This window comes from Augochlora pura, chromosome 7 (genome assembly GCF_028453695.1).
Source record: "Augochlora pura isolate Apur16 chromosome 7, APUR_v2.2.1, whole genome shotgun sequence".
In the NCBI taxonomy this organism is placed as follows: domain Eukaryota; kingdom Metazoa; phylum Arthropoda; class Insecta; order Hymenoptera; family Halictidae; genus Augochlora; species Augochlora pura.
Genome location: NC_135778.1, coordinates 36,739,912 through 36,759,379, shown reverse-complemented (window position 1 = coordinate 36,759,379; position 19,468 = coordinate 36,739,912). Strand labels below are relative to the sequence as shown.

General features: G+C 38.8%; 2 protein-coding genes across 2 annotated transcripts in view; both read left to right on the top strand.

Moving 5' to 3' along the window:
* Window positions 1–60: 60 nt before the first annotated feature.
* On the top strand, window positions 61–2,254 carry Mldr (mitochondrial ribonuclease P catalytic subunit). Its single transcript, XM_078187000.1, has 4 exons — window positions 61–1,246; window positions 1,325–1,571; window positions 1,660–1,790; window positions 1,869–2,254. The coding sequence occupies exons 1-4, from the start codon at window positions 411–413 to the stop codon at window positions 2,227–2,229; spliced, it is 1,575 nt and encodes a 524-aa protein (XP_078043126.1). The 5' UTR covers window positions 61–410; the 3' UTR covers window positions 2,230–2,254.
* An 11,367-nt stretch (window positions 2,255–13,621) lies between these two features.
* The window catches only part of LOC144472004 (uncharacterized), a 157,191-nt gene continuing 151,344 nt past the window's right edge, over window positions 13,622–19,468 (top strand). Inside the window, exon 1 of the mRNA XM_078184635.1 lies at window positions 13,622–13,774. Coding sequence (XP_078040761.1) covers window positions 13,622–13,774 — 153 coding nt within the window. The remainder of the gene's footprint in view (window positions 13,775–19,468) is intronic.

Here is a 19,468-nt window from a genome sequence, read left to right as displayed (position 1 = left end):
TAACGGATCGAGCTGCGGCCTGGAATGTGTGCAGGAGTAGTACCAGTTATTGTATTCGTTTCTTGTTAACGTGCCCGTAACGTGTCGATAATGTTGAGCGTGTCACGAAATAGTAAAAGAGCGCCAGAGTCCTGACTGGATAAAAGGTCTTCAAACGTGTTTCGCATCAGCATTACAAATCTTGGTTATATGTCTATCGTCTTTCATGAAAATATTGTTTGAAATACTTCATTTGTAATTTTAATGTGATCATGACTACTATTGAAAACATGTAGTCGATGACCGGGAAAGTGTGCACGCGTTTAAGAACTATACAATTCTATAAGATATTTGAATATGTTTGAACAAAAGATCATTTGATATTAATTTGCGTGCACATACATCTATTTCTACAAAGAAATTAGTCTACAATGGTTTTTCTTAAACATTTTATCTTTTCACGCCTTCAACAAACACAATTAATTTGTAGAAAATATAATGTACACAACATGAACCCACTAAGGAATCTGAGGATACCGGAGTTTAGAAAGAAATATGGAGAATTATTGTTAAAGCCTGATATTCCAGAAGAAACATGGAAAGAAATAAAGAAAGACATGCAGGAGACGTCACGAATCCCAAAATTAGCAATAGATGGTACCATTTTAAATTTATGCAAAACTAATGAGTTGATGCATGCGGGAGTACAATATTACAAGTTGTTAGAAAGCCATGGTAAACCATCTATAATCATCACTGGAGAGTATTTACGTCTGTATGAATATAAAGATGGTCCACTTAATGATATAGAAAAAGAACATATTTGGAAACTATACAAACACATTTCGGAAAACTACAAACTAATACATTCAGATTTAACCACTGCTTGTGTCGTGGCATTAGCAAAATTAGGCGATGCAGAAGAATGTATTGAAGTAATGGATCAATTTGAGAAGTGTGGAACTGGCGAATTTCTCTATAAAGCCCATGAAGTGCTAATTATATGCTTATTAAAGCAAGGAAAACTAGATCTTGCATACAAATATCTGATTAATTCTTTCACAAAATCTAATGGACCTTCGGTTCCAGTATATAAGGCATTTGTAGAGTATTGTGAGAAAAATGAGAACGATTTTGATGCAAATGTTGAAAATATGTTTAAGTTATGGAAGAAACATGGGATTATAGCAAGTCAGGAGATCGTGCAAGTATTTATGGATGCATGTAATGAACATGGATGGTCGGCGATAGACTCGAAACTAAACCGGTATGTCATACTTTTCTATATTATTACATTACATATTTTACACAGTAGTATCGTAAACGCATATACATTTTATTACAGATCAATATGTACAAGATGTACAATGGATATAATTGAATCAGATATGACGGACATAGAATACCAAACTTTAAAAGAAAACATCATGGAAAAGCTTATTATTGGAAGAGGCTATATGATAACCATGCCAAGAGAATGGACTAATTTTACAAAATTTCTTGATACCAATGGACCATATGATGTTGTTATTGATTCATTAAATGTATTATATACAAGGATTAACAAAGTGAAAAGATTCAATGTCGATTCTGTCAGTAGTTTCATAAAATAATTATTATAAATATGTTATAATTTTTTATATAACATGTACTAATCATTAAGTGTTATCATTTTTTCAGTTGACAAATGTTCTCAATCACGTCCAAAAACTAAAAAAAAAGGCACTTGTAATTGGAAAAGCACATTTGAGAAAGTATAGTGTAGAGAAAAATTACAAATCGAGAATAGATTTTTATTTTGTAAATGATATGTGAGTGCTATAATAGTTTATAATGAATTATCTCTATATTTGTTATATCATGTAACTAGTGTGTTTGGAAAATTGTAGATCAAAAGATGATGAATTTGCATTATATGCAACAGTGGCAAATGGAAAGGACACTATACTCATATCTAATGACTTTATGCGCCAGCACAAATTTCTTTTGGAAAATGTCAAATTAGGAGCGATTTTTAAAAAATGGCAACACACTCATCAGTACACATGGGGCCTGATAAGAGATAAAGTTGTTCTATCGCCACTAAGCGGATCTCAGCGAGATCTTCGACATTGTATAAATTCAGGTGTTCAGAAAACAGGAATTTATTGGCATATACCACATAGTACAGTTCTACACACCTTTAATCAACCAACTTACACACAGTGGACATGTTTTAGAATGCCGATAGACTTGAGCAAATGTAAATAATATATTTCTGTTTAAAATTTTACAACTGTGTTATTCATTATGGCGATAAGTACATGGAAGGTGCATATAAAGTTTTAAATTAGGCCTTCAAGAATTTGAGGAAAGTATTTGGTAATTTTGTCGAATAGTTATGTTCTTACTAATTTCGATGATAAAATATGTTATAAAACAATATTTTGAACAACTTTTTCCTTTTGAAAAAATTACCGGTCGGTTTTAATTTTCAATATATTGAATCTTATTACTATTGTATCACAGACGAGGTATCAGAATAGACTGGATAGCATATGGATACAGTATACAATGCTTTCTTTTGTCTCAGGGACTGAATTATCAAAACTCTATAAATGCTGTGTTAAGCTAGCGGACCATATGTAAAGGGAACTACATACATCTAAATTTACAGCGTTACCAGTTTTTCTCATTGCATACGTTTATCGCCTCTAAATAATATTCAGCGTTCGTAGTAGAAATGAAGTATATAGAATATTCGTTTCTTACTTAATTTGCCTGTTTTTATTGAACTATCGGTAACGCGACACGAGATGGTAAAAGGATTTTAAAGCCATAAAGTGTTGAGGCAGAGAAGCCCGTAAGATGGAATTTCTGTATGGTCTTTCATAGGATAAGCTTTCGTAGATAATTTTTATTTCATCTCTGTTGGTAACATCATACCATCGTGTGGTAGGTATTTATTTAAAGTAGAAGTACGAAGCATTGATCAGACATATTGCACATTGTTGTCCAAAGCCCATGTACCTGGTAGAATTGGAAATAAAAATGGTGCTTACGTTACAAATGTTCTTTGGGTGATTATAAATGTTAAAAGAAAGTAACGATCAGCAGTGAGAAAATATAGCCAACTGTGTATCGATTCTAAAGTTATTAACAATTGAAAATCCGCTAATAACGGTTAGTTAAATAAGTCTACGAAAAAAATAAACTGATACGAATATTCGAACGCTGATTACGAAGATTTAGAAAAACAGAAAGAAACAATGAGATGATAAGAAATTTTGCTTGAATTCCGCAGTGCTGTGCTTAAGGACAAGAAATTAAAACAGTCATTTAAATAAATGAATATAAAACATTCACTAAATAAATAAGCAATAATTACGCAGTAACGTATAAACAAAATTAAAATTCATCGCCTTGAATTTATGACCGTTATAGAAATGAGAATACGTGTACATAAACGTATAAGGGTATGAGGATAAAGATTTTAATTCATTTGATCACGTTTATCCTTATTATAATGAGATGGTTTTAAGGATTCAAATCACTACGATATCAAGACTGGAGTATGGATGTTTAAAGCAAAGAAGTATTTTGTAAGTATCAGTGATGAATTGCGGTAAATCACACACAGAGTGATTAATGGCATGAAGGATCAAGAGATCGCCGGTTAGTATATTAAGAATCAGGAATGTTACGAGACCGTTCATTTGTTAGTTACATCGCTGCAGAAAAGGAAATGGTGATTTAGACATCGATCCACTCTCTGTCGATAAGTCCATCCCATCCCCCCTCTACGCACCCAAATTTTAAGGAATCTTCACCGGTGATTCATACAGTGACTTAGTAGAATTTTACCGGTATCGTACAACTTTTCGGTTTCTCTGTCTTATTTTTTATCTCGTTGTTACAATGTTACTAATAAATTGAACGAGAATATGACGTTTCAATCGCCGAGTTAATTACTATAATAACGAAACAAAAAGCGTTGAAACATTTAGTCGTAGAACGTCTTATAATATTGAAGGTATTATATAATTTCAACGTTCGAGTTAAAATAAACCACGCGCGTTGCTGTTTTTTTCTTCGTGGCGGAAAGATGCAGCAGTTTCTTATCGTACTGAAACTTTGCCGCACTTTACTTTCCCAAATGTGCTCGCTTACGGCGATAGCGCGATCACGACGAAAAATTTTTAACTCGTTATAAATATGTTCGCGTCGTATAGCCATGTTTTTTCTAATACCATGTAAACTGTAATGTACGTTGGTTTTGGCCCGTGGGAGGCCGTTTATTATCAATTTACACACGCGTGAAATGGTCTATGAAACTTTCGCGTGAGCGATTCTATTACTATAAATGAAAAGAAAGACGAGCAGATTGAACGGTTTCGAAGAATACATTTTCAGTTTTTTGCAGTCAAACAAACGACTGGAAGATGTAATTTTAGTTAGTTAGTGGTAAGTATTGTGAAGGGTGTAATTCGGTTATTGGTTAAATTTACTCTTTGGAGTAAGAACTGGTAGAAAACACTCATTATGGATAAGATAAAATGCATTTAAGCTTGTCTAACGGTTGGTAGTTCTACTTTCAGGATTTTTGTAAAGATGAAAATATTTTAAAATGTGTAAAAGAGTAAAAATGTGTAAAAATGTGCGAAGGATATTTACTGTGAAGACCGAATAGGAATCTTAAGGGTACCAAATCCAGAATTCGTTAATATTAGCTGAGAGTGTTTTCGGCATTGTCTCATTTTCGTTGGCCAGTTGTCGCATGAACTTTGACCGATTACCGGTCGATGAAATGCCAGTTTTGACCCCATCCTTATCGCGTTTACTATGCAATTTTGTAGCTGCTCGGTTACATAATATATGCAATTAGTATGACAAAGTAGGAAAGTGATATTATATCGTCCGGTAATCGGCTAACGTTCATTTATCAACTGGACAATTTCAAAAGATTTTTGTCGGAGCGAATTGCTTGGCAAAATTTATAAACCGTGGATTTCACCATGGTGTAATTTAATATCATATGTTTTAAAATTCCAGAATATTAAAAAGACAAATGAAATAAATTATGGAGTTGTTAGAAATTAATAAAGGTCAGTATTTAAAAGTTTAAACTACGTCTGTCTTCAAATAGTTTTTGATCTACAAACGGTAGCTGCTCAGTTGACTTGCTCAGTTCTTGTTAATCGTTTGCGATACTTTGTCAAGTATGAATGTTATTACCTCTTTTTAAGTCAGAGATATATTCTGTTGTTTTATCGTCAATATTCAAGCATTCAAATAAATGTAGGAACATAATAAATTCTAAGAAGTTAGTACAATCGAAAAAGTTTTAATCAAATGAACCGCGAAAGAAATCATACAGCAAGGGGTTAAATAGCGAATTTTAAGGTTTTTACTCATACTTTTACGCTCGGCAAATGAACTTAAAACGACCAAAACTACACCACACACAGGTGTCAATATTGTAATAAAATAACAAGTGAATTCGTGAACTGTTTTTAATTAAGCATATAAGAGGCATAGGAAACAAAGAAACAAAACTGCCTTGCTGAAATTTTGCAGCCCCATTTGCGAATTTAAGAAAGTGAAGCCTGCATCTATAGCTTTCAAACCGAACAAACTGAATGAACAGTTATTACAATACCCGTATCATTGAAATTATAATTCTTTGTTTTAAATATCCACTGTGCTACAATTATCTGAACTCGCGACTGAACGTTTCTTCGTTTATTTCATTCGTTGTCAGCGTTTGACGGTTTCAGCGCTTTCTCAGCAACAATCTGAAACAAATAACTACTTGCCTATATGAATAAAAGGAACCCTTAAAGAATTTAATTAATAAAAATCTGAAGCAAATAATTTGTGCTTGAAACCCTATCCGTGCACTGGGGGTTGAAAAGAGAGTTCGAATGAGTCTAGCTTGATCGTCGTGGGGGGGGGGTTCCTTTTACAAAATTGAAACAGTGGAAATATCAACAATCCGTCTTTAGCGTGTGGAGACATCGCGGAGCCACCGTAGGTTCGCACGAAAAACGAGACTATTAGCCCCGCCCACCGGCACCGTTCAAAAAACCGGTTCATCGTTACCGTTCGAAGACGGATCATTCTGGATCGTTGTCTTCCGGCAAGAAACTTTCACCGAAACTACCCGTTTGATCGGCTGCCATCCAATTCCCCTCCTACGCCGGCGAAATTGCATTTCGGGAACGCGTAACGCCTCGGCGTGGCGCGCCACGGCAGGAAGCGACAGTAACCTATATCGCAGGAAGTCCGTTTCGGCGTTGCGTGTGTGTACGGTCCAGAGACTGCGCAGCATCCCCGTCGCCGGGCACACGGACGCCACGCGAACACAAGGGTACCGCCGCGACGATAGGGGAAGGATTTCGGTTTTTAAACCGTGGGTGTGGATACGGATCGCGCGGGGGGCGGCCGCCGCGAAAGTAGGGAGGACTCGCGTCCAGGGGAGTACAGCGCGCAAAATCTGCGACGGTCATCCTTCCGCGCTTCAACCCTCGTCCCTTTTTCCGCCCCCTCTTTCTTCCGCTTCCCACCACCGACGACGCGCCCTCCCTACCCAGCCTCCCTGATCCATCCCTACCATCGTCAGACGTTCCGGCATCCTGTGTCTCACACCCTCCGTTCTCCGCGCGGCAGGCGGGGGTTGCTTCTGGTCTCCTAGTGACATTCGTGGGGTCGAGTAACACGTGCGAGAGGAAACAACACCGGTCCGCGGCGAGTGTCCACGGCGATCTACGCGTACGAAAATATTTTTCAAAAAACCCGATAGATCGCGACCGGGTCCGGTTTCTTTCGCCGCGGTGTCGCCGATCCTTCTCGTTCGCGGGCACTGATCGCCACCGATCGGAACTCTCTGGTCATCGTAGTGGTTCACAGTGTCGTTCGTCGTTGGGGTGCCGTTACGTTAGTCGTGATAGTGTCCCACAGAGGCTGACAACGCGTAAGCCACCGTCTGGGCAGCCACCCACTGCCCCGATCCCTCGATTAATCGGAGAATCGACGTGACAAGTTCGATTATTTCGGATCGAATGGCGCAGTGATCCTTCGCATAGAGGAACTATGGATAAGGTGATTTGTGGCTGTGAACGGTACCGAGTTCGCGACAAACAAAATATTCCGCACGCTGGAATATCAAAGAATTACTAGCTGCTGCGGGAACCGTCGAGTCGCGCCAGTGATTTTCGGTGTAGTCCGACTCGCTGGAACTCTGTCCACGCTTGATCGCGAGCGACGATTGTAGATCGATATCGTGCGGGGGACGTGTTCGGCTTTAATCTTTCGTTCGTCCGTCGAAGCGGTAGCCCGTTTTAGTTGACGCAGTAAATAAAACGGCTGCGTTCCCTCGGCATCCGTGCGGGGGAGAGCAAGGTGTGTTGCAAGCTGTTGTAAAAGAGCGTCGGCGTTAGGATCCGCGGCGAAACTTGATTTTTCGATTTAATTGAGGGGGAAAGGCAGGAGAATGGAAGCACACGAGCAGCTTACCGGGGAATGATCGTTCGAAATCTTTTACAAACTCGACGCTCATTGTCGAATATAAGTCGACTCATTTTTCTTCCCGCAGTCCGACCGATCGCTTTGGGTAGGGGCAAGGAGCAATGGTGCATCGTTTTATTGTGCGCATCTTTGCCGTTGAGATTCGTCGTAAATCATCGGGCCGAGCGATTCCCGATTGCCGGAATAATTCTGACCTCGCTGACGATCGCTGTCGACCTCGATTTAGAATCCGCGTAATTTATTTATGAGAAGTGTCTAGAAATACAGCGTTCGCGAGAAGAAATAAACGAAGACACGACGGGGGCAAGGTTGTACTTGAATCAGCGTGTCGGAGGATTTTATTGTCTCGAACAGGACGCGCGATGTTTTACAGAGATTTTATTGTCTCGAACGGGCTATGGAAGATGTTTCACAGAGATTCGGAATTTCAGCTGGTTGCGTGGTTTGTTTTTCGTCGGTGTTCACGGGAATTTCCATAAGAATCGCGTTCCCGAAAAAAGAAACGGAGAGATCGGGACAGGGATTAATGAAAAGGAAAAAATAAGACTAAAGAGCGCTGAGTAAGGGTTCCTGTAGGCGCTGACCTTCCGACAATACGACTTTCTCTCATTGATCGACAATTAATATTCCCGGAACTTAATCTTATCTTTTGCTGGAATGTCGCAGTCCTGGTGGAAATTCGCTGTTAAATTATCACGTGTATCAGTACTGTGTATTGAACACCATATAAAGTTTATATTTTTCTAAAATATTTACTTTGAATTCTGTATTAAATATTATTTCATGACTTGTGTCGTAGATCGGATTAAAAAAATGATTTAATTTGTTTCAGAGATTTGTGCTTGATATTTAAAGGTTTTAATAGTTCTTATCAAAATTAGAATTTCCAATCATGAATTTCTATTTTTATGTTTTCTTTATTTTATTTTAATATTATAGTTTTTCTTAGAAATGTATAAAAGATACAAAAAAGATATAAAAATAAAATAAAATAAAATAAAAGATATAAAAGAAGATACAAAAATAGTTTCTATTCCTTGTAAATTTATTATATATTTGAAGTGGTTGTTTCATTTGGTACTTCATCATCGAAATAAAATTGCTTTTCGCAAGTGTTGTCTAGACGCAATGTTATTATTAAACCGCAGATTTTTGTGCAAAGTAAAAATTATCTAAGCTACTTACAAGAAACAAGCCGTCCTTTAGTCATTTTAATTAATTACACACATCAGAAGGACATTTTTCAATTTTTCCAAACGTTTTTACAGTTTTGCATTCGACCCAGTTATTTCGTCAAAAAATGAATAAAAATCCTACATTCTTGCGATTACATTAATCTACTATAAACATTCGAGGAATTCAGATTATAAAATCGAATTACGGATACAGTGAATGGAACATTTCGCCATCGAATTTAAACGAACCGAAAAGTTACTCGGAAGTAAAATTTAATTCGAAGCATGGATGTCATCATTGGTTTTAATTAATTCCATTGAATAAAATGGTTCTCGTGAAATAAACGACGACACGGATCTACCCGTACAAAAATCGAGAAAGTTCATACAGAATTCACGGCTAAATTGCGTCCAGCGATTCTTACAATTGCGTCGAAAACATTTATAAAATTAAAGGACGCCGCGTGGTTGAGCACAATTGCGCGCGTAATAGTATGCGTTCCTTTTTATTTTTCCGCGCGGCCATTAAACGCTGCGACAAATCGTAACGCTAGCAGATAGAAAAATCGTGTCCATTTGTTTCCAGCCCGCGAAACGGTTTTATTATGCGGAGTTTCAGTTTGCGGATTGTTATTTACGAGGCCGGGGTGGGGGAGGGTCAGTGGTCAATACTTTAACCGTGTACACATAGAATTCGATAACGAGCTGATTCCGTAGAAAAGTCTTGACTAATGTTCTCCCTTTTCTGTCTCTTATAATGACCAATCGGAAGGGGGGGTGATCGATAAACCGAATTACACCGTGCTCTTGTTTGTGCAAGGGCGTCACAGAAAGATTGGAAACGAGTTGAAAGCGGCGAAGGGAGACAGCGCGGTTGTAGTCAACGTTTAATGGGCGACGCAGTTGACGAACGGGTTATGCTGTTCTCGCTGCTGTTTCTCCCGGGTTTACGTGCATGACGTGTACTTATGCATTACGGTGTGTGCTCGTTAAACAGAGGCAGCGACATTGTCAACAGGGACGAATGTACTGCGTTCGCAAATAATTCTGCGCGACCCGAGCGCCAGGATTTTCTTGTAAAATTATAGAAATTGATCAACGCGTAATTAGTTATCCCTTCGCATCTGTGTGTCTTCTATCATTTATTTAATTATATTGATACTAACGTGGCCAAACTCCTTTTTAATTTTTCTATGAAAACTCTATACAATAGTCATAGCGACAATAATAAAAATAACAATAATATTAATAAAATAATGGCAATAAGATGCAAGGATGTGTAATAAAACGTGCAAGGCTCTTCAAAGTTACAGCAATTTTTTACAAAGTCTGAATAAATAGAATTTTATGTATTTATGTAGAATAAATACATAAAATATTTCCAATGTTATATTGTATTATATTTCTTTTTCAAATCTGAATTATTAGTTCGCGAATGAACGCGTTCCCTGGCAGGTGATCGGAGAAAATTCTCCGAGCGTAAAGATCCAATTATCTCGAAGGATATCTCATTTAATTTCATGACATTTCTCCTGGCTGTAAGTCATATTCTCGCCAAATTTATCGAAGTCGACTGTGGTTCGATAGAGACGCAACAATGATCTTGCTTCTTCTGATAACAAATCTTGGACATGAAAACATACGACACAGTATTTTTATAAGAATAGCGCAGTGTAGGAAAGCGTGACATCGTAAAAACAAAGTCGTGAATCAAAGAGACGCAAATAAAATACCTATTCATTCGCAGCACGGATGTCAAGGTTAAAAAAGCCGACGATTGTACTGCGTAATTGTTCTGATAACCAACAAATTGTTTATAGAGATTTTATCTTATTCCTCAGTGATTTTGTGTGCTCTTCATTGTTTATCTTGTTTGTAATCGTACTTGGAAATGTGTTGAAATTTCCCAAATTTCGTTTCACTGTTTCTAAAAGATAAATCTGACATTTGATAAATACAGAATTAATTATGCTCAACAACAAGTGAAAGACAGAGAAATTGGTCATCCAACGAGTAACCGATTTCACTGCCGACTTACATTAAATTCTAATAAAATCAACCGTCTATATCAGAAGTCATCCAGATCGTACAGTGCAGCCATCTTGGAATACCTTTTCTCCATCAGAAATCCAAAGCAACTAAAGCAGCAACCGGTCGTTCTAAACGCATCGAGTAAACGCATGATCAATTAGGTTTCGCAAAATTGCAGACGATTCGAACGTCGAGAATCGTCGGTGTGGTTTTGTCCCCGTGGCAACAAGCGTCGCGAAGCAAAATCAGTCGCGGGAGCGGAATTCGCGTAGGTGGCACGTTTGCTCTGCTTGTGCGCGCAGTTTATGATAATATTTAATCCTGTTATAGCGAAGGGTGAATATAGACCGGACACTCCGAACCTCGTGGTGGTTAGTCGATGTTCCGATGCACGGTGTCGTTGGTAGCGGTAATCCAGTTATGCCCGAGCTACGGACGCCACTCGATGGTCTACTAACGTTTCGACCGAGTTCCGGACAGCCTGGTACTTCTGCTCTCGCAACGTTTACCTTTCCGTGTGCCGCGGGGGGCTCTCTCTCTCTTTGATCGCGTGGAAAAATGTGTGCTGATTAGTCCGGTGTATTCGGGGGTTAGGTCGGCCGCGCACGCGCCGACGCGACGCTGCCGATTTCGTCGCGCCCGCGAAGGAGGGAGGGGGGGGGGGGGACAAGCTAATTACCGACGGAACCGCGTAATTCGTTAGTGCTTCGACCGACCACATGTTTCTCCGATTGATCACGCTCTCGGTAAAACCGTTGTACGTCTGCCGGATAATTCCTCGTTAAACCGTCGATGACAGATCGGAGAAATAGGCGGCGATGTCGAAGGTGAAAGCGCCGATCTCAGCCTCGGCGTTTCGGTTCAGTAAGATCGCGCGTTCAGGAGCGAAGCTCGACGAAAATCGTCCCGGAATCTTTCCCCTTTAGTCGTCCAACTTTCAGGCGCTGATTCGTCGGACCTCCAGTCGTTCCATCAACGAACCAACTCGTGTGCGACATTTACCGAAACGGGTGTTCCGAATCGGTGTCGGTTCCGAACACAAACAACGATCGTCCAGCTGTTGCAGTGAATTTTTATTTGTGTTGTGGTTTTCCCAATAACGGCTCTCCAGTGTTCATTGTTGAAAAATTCGACGACGGTGATTCTGAGATCGCAAACACGGACAATTTTAACGAACACGCGGAATCGTTCGCGAACAGTTTACGACGTATGGCCGGTGCGTATCGGAAGCATGCTCGGCTTAACGCCGGGATCCGATGGCGGCGATAGGAGAGAGACGTAGAAGTCGCGGAAGCCGGCGAGAGAAGAGCGAACGGGAAGATTCATCACCGACTATCCGATGGTCCTTCGAGGAAACAGGGAACATTATGCCCGAGCCATTTCGCGTTTCAATATCTTGCTGGCTGTTCTAAAGTTGGTCGCGAGGAGCGCGACGAGGGAAAAAACTAACGAAGTACGTGGAAGTCGTCTAAATGAGCCCGGCGAATATCCTTGCCAGGGTCTCACGGTCGGGAAGAAGCTTTTCCTCCGCGATGCTGCGCGTGGCCGACTTTTAATGAGCGACGCCGCGTGGCCTCACGGTTTCGCCGGTCGCGGGATAAAAAGGCGCGGCCAGACAGGGATGTTAAGGAGACAAACGATCCAACGGTTACAGTTACTCGTCCCGGCTCGAACAACGGAATCGCGGTTTCATTGGTAAACACACACACACGCACTCACCGAGGGCACGCACACGCGCGCCCGCGCGCTGTTCCACCTCGAAAGATGGGGTTCCACGTGAACAGATGACGAGGGAGAGGCGAGATGATCGGTCGAGCCTGGAGATGTTTCTACGTTCTGCCTTTAACCTATGATATTACTAATGCATAACGATAAACTACATACATATACTCTATAGAGAAATGAATACAAGTTGAACGATGGAAGAGTTTAGAGAGCAGTTTCAAATTATTACATGTTGTCTATAAAGAGATTATCGCTACGTTGTGCTGCAAACCACAAGTTCCAGCAGATTCGAACCGTGAAGAATCCAACTATATATTTAACGTTCGCCGCGTTCACGATTAATTCACGTGTCGAAAGTCGAATCCTGCCGATCGTTTAACGGCACCATTCCCCGATCGCCTTCCTCCTGATCCTCGAAGCGGCTGCGAAGCAATTTCGCCTGATCCCGGAATCGCGTTCAGGATTGTAAAAATACGGGAACAAAGGAGCGCGCGCGCGCGGACGAAAGAAATTATCCGCGAATAGGAAAGAAGAGGAGAAGAAGAAGAAGAAGAAGGAGAAATCGGTTTGCTTTCCTATCGGTGGTGCATCGTCGTCGTCGTCGCGCCGGTGTTATTATTATCGAGTATGGCGGATCCAGGGGAGCCTTCCTGAGAAATGATCCCCGTTTAGTCACGGACCGTTCCGCCGCGTTTTTGGAGGATGTCCAACCTGCTGAAGCTGACCAGGCGAATTATTTCGAGGTTTGATACGGAGCGATAATACGGCGGGGGAACGGGGAAGCGTGTCCCGGGCTAACTGTTTACTACGCGAGCTCTCGGAACAAGTAGAGCGAGAATTATTACGACGGAAACGAAGCCGGAGAGGGGGGGGGGGGGCATCGCGGAAGGAATAAAAATTACGGGACGGGCCGGGAGCATCTGTGGGCGGCGGAAATAAATATAGCGAGCAACGGTGGAAGAAGAGAGATTGATTAGAGTCGAAAGCTGGACGCGGTGCAAAAAAGGAGGGACAACTTAGTGAATGCAATTTGCGGCGGCGGCCCCGGCTCCACCTTTCTTTCATCCCTTTCCGAGAGATTTTCATCGCGGTGCGTTCGACTGCGTGATGATCTTTAAGAAGGCTTAAGATTACCACGAAGGAACGAGGATGTGCCCCGGCAGGAGCATCGGGAGAATCGGACCCTTTATCGGGAACACAAAGAAATGAAGTTATCAGTGTCGGCTTATAGAGCTCAGGCCACTGCTCACAAAAAGATCCTTTCCAACTATCAGCATCAATTGAGCTACGGGGCCACTAACCAGGCATCCTCGGCCAGGATCCCCCCTGATCCCGTGACGTTCCTTACTGGCTTCAAGGTGAGTTGTTTGTACGATATGTTCTTTGTCGTGTACAGTATGTTGCTCGGATCTTAATCTGTTACGCGTAGGTAGGGTAGTGGAGCACCGGTTACTATGCGGTGACCAATTAGTGTCCTTTAGGTATATACCTAACTAAGGATACACCTAGGTACATACCCCTAGGGCATCATTAACTTTATATTTATCGAGTAGGATATATTATTTTATTCTTTTATTTTTTAATGAAACATTTAATGTATCACATTCGATAAATACAAAGTTAATTATGCCAGAAAAAAGACCTAAGGCACAGCAATTGGTCACTCCACAGTAACCAGCGCTTCGCTATCAAATAACGGATGATCCGTATACTGGATCTATTTATCCAGTTTTTATAAATTGAAAATATTTTTCAATTTATAAAAACGATTTTTAAGTGCCGATTTTTCGGCACTTAACGCGTTAAGAACAGATAGCAGTACCATAACGATTATGTTAATTTATTTGTCTATCAAATATGGAGGTAAGAAGTAATAAGTGCATGCCCAGTGCTAAAAGGGCGGTTATGATTGTGAGTTATAAAATGTCTGCGACAAGCGACAGATATCTGGTTTCGTTAAATGTATTTATGATATTGATTCATAACCAAAAAATCTGTAATATATAGTTTACAAATTTTTCCGGTAATATTTCTAATATATTATATACTGTTTATATTTTCTAATATGTTTTTACAATAGCGATATTGATCGTGTTCTACGGTATAGTAACTTCTTTTAGGATTTTTATTGAAAAGAACGTTTGTTGAAATGTTAATGCAAAAGTATGACAAATATGTGCCAAGAATTTTTTCTTGTAATTGTGCTGTTAATGCGTGTAATACTGGCACTGACAGCGTTCTTCAAAGTAATTATGCAAGATTTGTTAATTTTAACCCTTGTATACTCGCAAACTTGCCCTTTAGGGACAAGTTAAACTTTGTCCTGGATAAATAAGCGATAGCTAAGTACTGCCAAAGCGTTGCCAACTAAATCGTTGTTTAACGAAATCTGTACTGTGAACGTTGCGACGTTTACTTTTATAAATATTAATTGATCTTTTGAGTCAAAATAAGTAAAAATCGTCATACGAACAGATGTTCGAATATACATTTTTTAATGGTTCGTTTTTATAAATTCACTGCCAATTGAAGAAACTTTATTTTGTGATAATAAAATCATGGATAATTACAATAAATTTCCGTCGTTGATAACTGTTACGAATAATTAGAATAAATTCCTCTCATCAAAAATTATATAACAAGCGATCGAAATAGAATTTTTGTCATTAACAATGATTATTCGCAATGATGCAAATTGACAGTTAATTGTAGTTGTTATTTCTAAACGTAACCTAAAATGTTTTAATCGTTTGATTTATCGAAGCACTTCTTTTGATCTCCCGCGATTAATAGATGAACACAATTATGCAAATAATTGTTATTTCGTTATATACAATCAAATGTATATCTTTTTGCGACGTAACAGAATCCTCTTTCTCCAGCCGAGACTGTTAAAGTGTATCGAGTATTGTCTATTTTAAGATCGCCAGATTGACCTAGATAGTTTGGATCTCGAAGATCATCCGGGGTCATCTATATTTCTTAAAGTCCTCCCTTTCCCGTGCGTCCGAAAAAAATGTTTCTCATCCTCCGCGTTTGAAAGGACGACCTTGGACGTCAGTGCATTGATTTGTTCTGCCTCTGAGTGATTTCTTCCACCCCTCTCGAAATTTGCTGTAGTCATTTGTAGTGCGCCGTCCCTTTTCCGGGCGAATTGCTTCGCCGAGTCTTGCGGATGCCCCGTAAAAGAAGACCTTAAAACGGTTGTAAATAACTTGAGGTGACCTTGAAAGATTAACGCATTAAGTTATTGAACCTTTTCCCGAAATTGGATACACGTTTGATCGACAATTAGGGAAACGGCTGGCAAAACAGTAATTGGTCGTTTTTTAGTTGGCTAAATGCGAATAAAAATTTAATATTGTATTCTGTAAAACGTCGAAGGAGCTAAAGATTTTTGTTATAATTATTGAGTGCAAAATTCATTTTCTGAACCTAGTTGTTTGGGAAGAATATTGATGATTTTGTTGAACCTAACAGAAATTGCTAACGATTAGCAGTAAGACTATTATTATAATAATGCAACAATAAAATTATAATTTTGATAGAACGATGGAGATTGCGACACACAATATCTTTCCACGAGTAATTAAATAACGTTGATTAACTATTCCAAAGAAATGGCACTAAGAGGCTAATAACAATCAACGATGTTACAATATATATTTTTATCAATGATCGTTACGATTTCCAATAAGGTATCGCGTACAGATTGTTTTTATACAAAACTACGTTCCGCGAGTTGAATCAGTATCCGCAAACAATTGCACGTGATGATCATACAGGTCGGACATGTTTGGTACGGTTAAACAAAGGATCGTTCGGATAACTGTATCGCGTGCACGTGCAAATGATGGTTTTGCTACACTGGATTAACTCGTTGAATATACCGCAGGTTTTCGAATCAATTTTTGGATCGTTTATATTTAAATGGTTCAGGAAATGTTAATACTTTGACATTTCCGTCAATTTTCGCGATGCAAAGAAACTGGACCAACTAGAATTATTTAGTTTAAAGGATACTATGATTACAATAAACATTTGTTGATAGATGACGGACTTTTGGAGATTCCAAGATCACGCTTTATTAAACGAAATTATTTATTTTGCACGCAGAGGCTAACGTAGCCCAATGTTTCTTATAAAATGTAGTAACAAGAGAAATTACTACTTTTGGAGGTATTTTAATTTTTTGAAGTGTCTTCTGAATTTTGTATTTCCTTCTCTTTAAAGTGAACACGTTTTAAAAAAAACAATAAGGACATTCGGGCGCTAAACTTTATCGAACCATTTTCTACACCTATCAATTTCAACACGGCGTCATTTAATTATCCTAAAATACGATTTATACTAAAAGGTTCAGGAGCGAAACTAAAAGCAAGTAGACAACCGTGTATTCGCTTAAGCGAATACTGGTAAAATTGATAAATTAATGTATACACACAAAATAATATCGAAAATTAATTATAATGGATTTTTATTATGAATTCAAGTTGCGATTAATTTTTTTTATAGAAATTTAAGACCAGTTGAGATCGCCAACGGTTTTTAGTAATTTAATATGATGAAAAGTAAGCCACAGATTGAATACAGCTCGAAACAACGATAATTGATTTTCTGTTTTCTGTGTCGATGCAGCTGCGAGCACGCCGACTAGGAACAAGAGTATGCAGTCATAGAAAATGTCGAATAAATTGCCAGTGGTTCGTATATCGACCCTTGTAAGTGTTGCAACCACATACCACCGTCGATTGCAAATATGTTAGGCGATATGAGAAAGTCGTCCCGATTAATTTCCGTCCAGCATCGCAGTTTCTCCCATGTAAACCATGAACCGTCCAGTAGATCTCCCACGTGATTATTATTATTATTATTTATTATTTGTTGTTTGCGAGACCGCTCGATTGCGATGATCAGTGTAAATATAAAAATTGTAGCAACTATCTCTGATTCCTATATAACGGTCGCCTAAGTTGATACCATCGATTAGAGCTCGAACATGAAACTTCCGTTCATTTTAATCTCTAGTTTTCCTCTATTGTTTTCATAATTGTGCTCCCTATAATTAGTGTATATAATAGAACTTACACGCACGATTCGATACTTTAGATGTACATGCACTTTGTAGACTTCTTACAAAGTTGATAATGCCTCGACATATCCGTTGACAGACAAACTGGAGAATGTAGCAATTTTAATGCAACACAGTGCAAGCTACCTGTTTTAAAACAGGCGAAACACTATTTGTTTTCCTTTGAATATTTGTAATAGAGTTTTGCATTTCTTTATCGTTATGTTAAGTAACTCCTCGAGAACATAGAGCGATAGCAATTAATTAATTATCTCATAGTACGCATTGGTATTTTACAATATTTAAGATTCTGTGGTATACTTGAAAATTTCAGGTTATGTGGATCCATAGAATGCAAAATGTGTAATGTTTACGTATTGGTTGTGTGTGCATCTTTTTCAACTATTTCTGTGTTCTGAGCAATTCTACTAGTTGCTGTTTACTCCCGTAATTGTTGTTTACTCTCACGTTGCTCTTTAGTTTTTTTGTAATCTTTATTATTATTTGTTTGCTTTCGTTCTCTTCTCGTTTGTTATTATTGTATCACTATTTCTTACTGTGACTACTTTTCTATTTATGTTAATTTTCTAAAGTACCTTTATAATAAAAAGACATACGATAGAAACTTTATTTATTGTTTCATTAAAAATTAGTATTTTAAATAAATGGTACAGATAGAATTTGTACAGAATGCTATTTAGAAAATGTTACCTTTTTACTGTAAAGGAATTAAATTTCTGGAGATTTAGTTATAATTACGTCCGCGTAATTCAGAAACGAATAAAGTCTCGCGCGCGGCAAGATTATTTTGAATTAGCATAAGCGCGCGCATCGGTTGGCAAATAAACCTCGAAACCGCGCGAAATCGCGTTCAAATACGACCGTTTTAAAAGTAAACATCAGCGAACGATTTCATCGATACGCGTATCGCAAAGAACAAATTGAACCAGTTAACTGTGTCAATCTTTCAAAAGTGTCTAAATTCACATTTTGTTTGATATATAATAAAGAATATCAAAGCTAACCCCTTGCACTATAATACACGCGGTAATTCCGTCTACAACGAAATAAAATGTAATGCTTCTATTATCAAAGTATAGAAATAAAAGTTAATAAAAAAGGTACAAGGATCAAAAACTGTTCGGTTGTATTATGTTAATTATTAAGGATGAATTACTGTTAATTAACGCATTGTAGAAGGAATCGTGGTGTAAGGGGTTTTTGACGGCGATACTAAACACTACAGTTTCATAAAATTACAGAATTCCATTAAATTAAATTAATATTGTAAAGCCAAGTTGTATGACATCGATTACTATTTAAACAAAATTTCAAATAATATTTACGCTCATTTTCGTGGACAACACGGCAATCGAAGTATTAATAGTGTAATTATGATACAGTTTTTTAATGGTGCAATTATAATATACTTGATTAGGATAGATTTTATTAATAATGTAAATATAATGTTTTTTCAGTAAAAGGCACTGAATCGATATGTATAATTAAAATCTTCGGTTCATCGATCAGCCAACCACTCGACTGTTTTTGACGAATGTACGCATCCCAAAGAAATGTTAATATTTTCCGTCATGACGTGTATACACGTCACGAATAAACGTTAACGCTTTCCGTTAAGACGAGCATATTCGACAAAAACAGAGACAACCGGCCAAAGGGGCAGCCGATGAAATTAATTTTCCCCGTGACTGTTTTCGTGCGTCTCGTGCAGGCCGCTTGTTTCAGCCTCTCTTCCGGCGCAAGCACCGTGAATAAATAAGCTGCTCTTTCGGAAATAAGGACGTCGCGTGGTCCATTTACCGATTCCCAATTACATCTAATTGCCTTCGAACATTCTCGTATTAAACGTTCCCATGGGAAAAGTTTCGCCAGAGGCGTACACCGGGCGTTGCGTTGCGTGCCGTGCCGTGCGCCACGCTACTTCAATTAGCCCGGTACCCTACCGTGTCGAGCGAGCCTG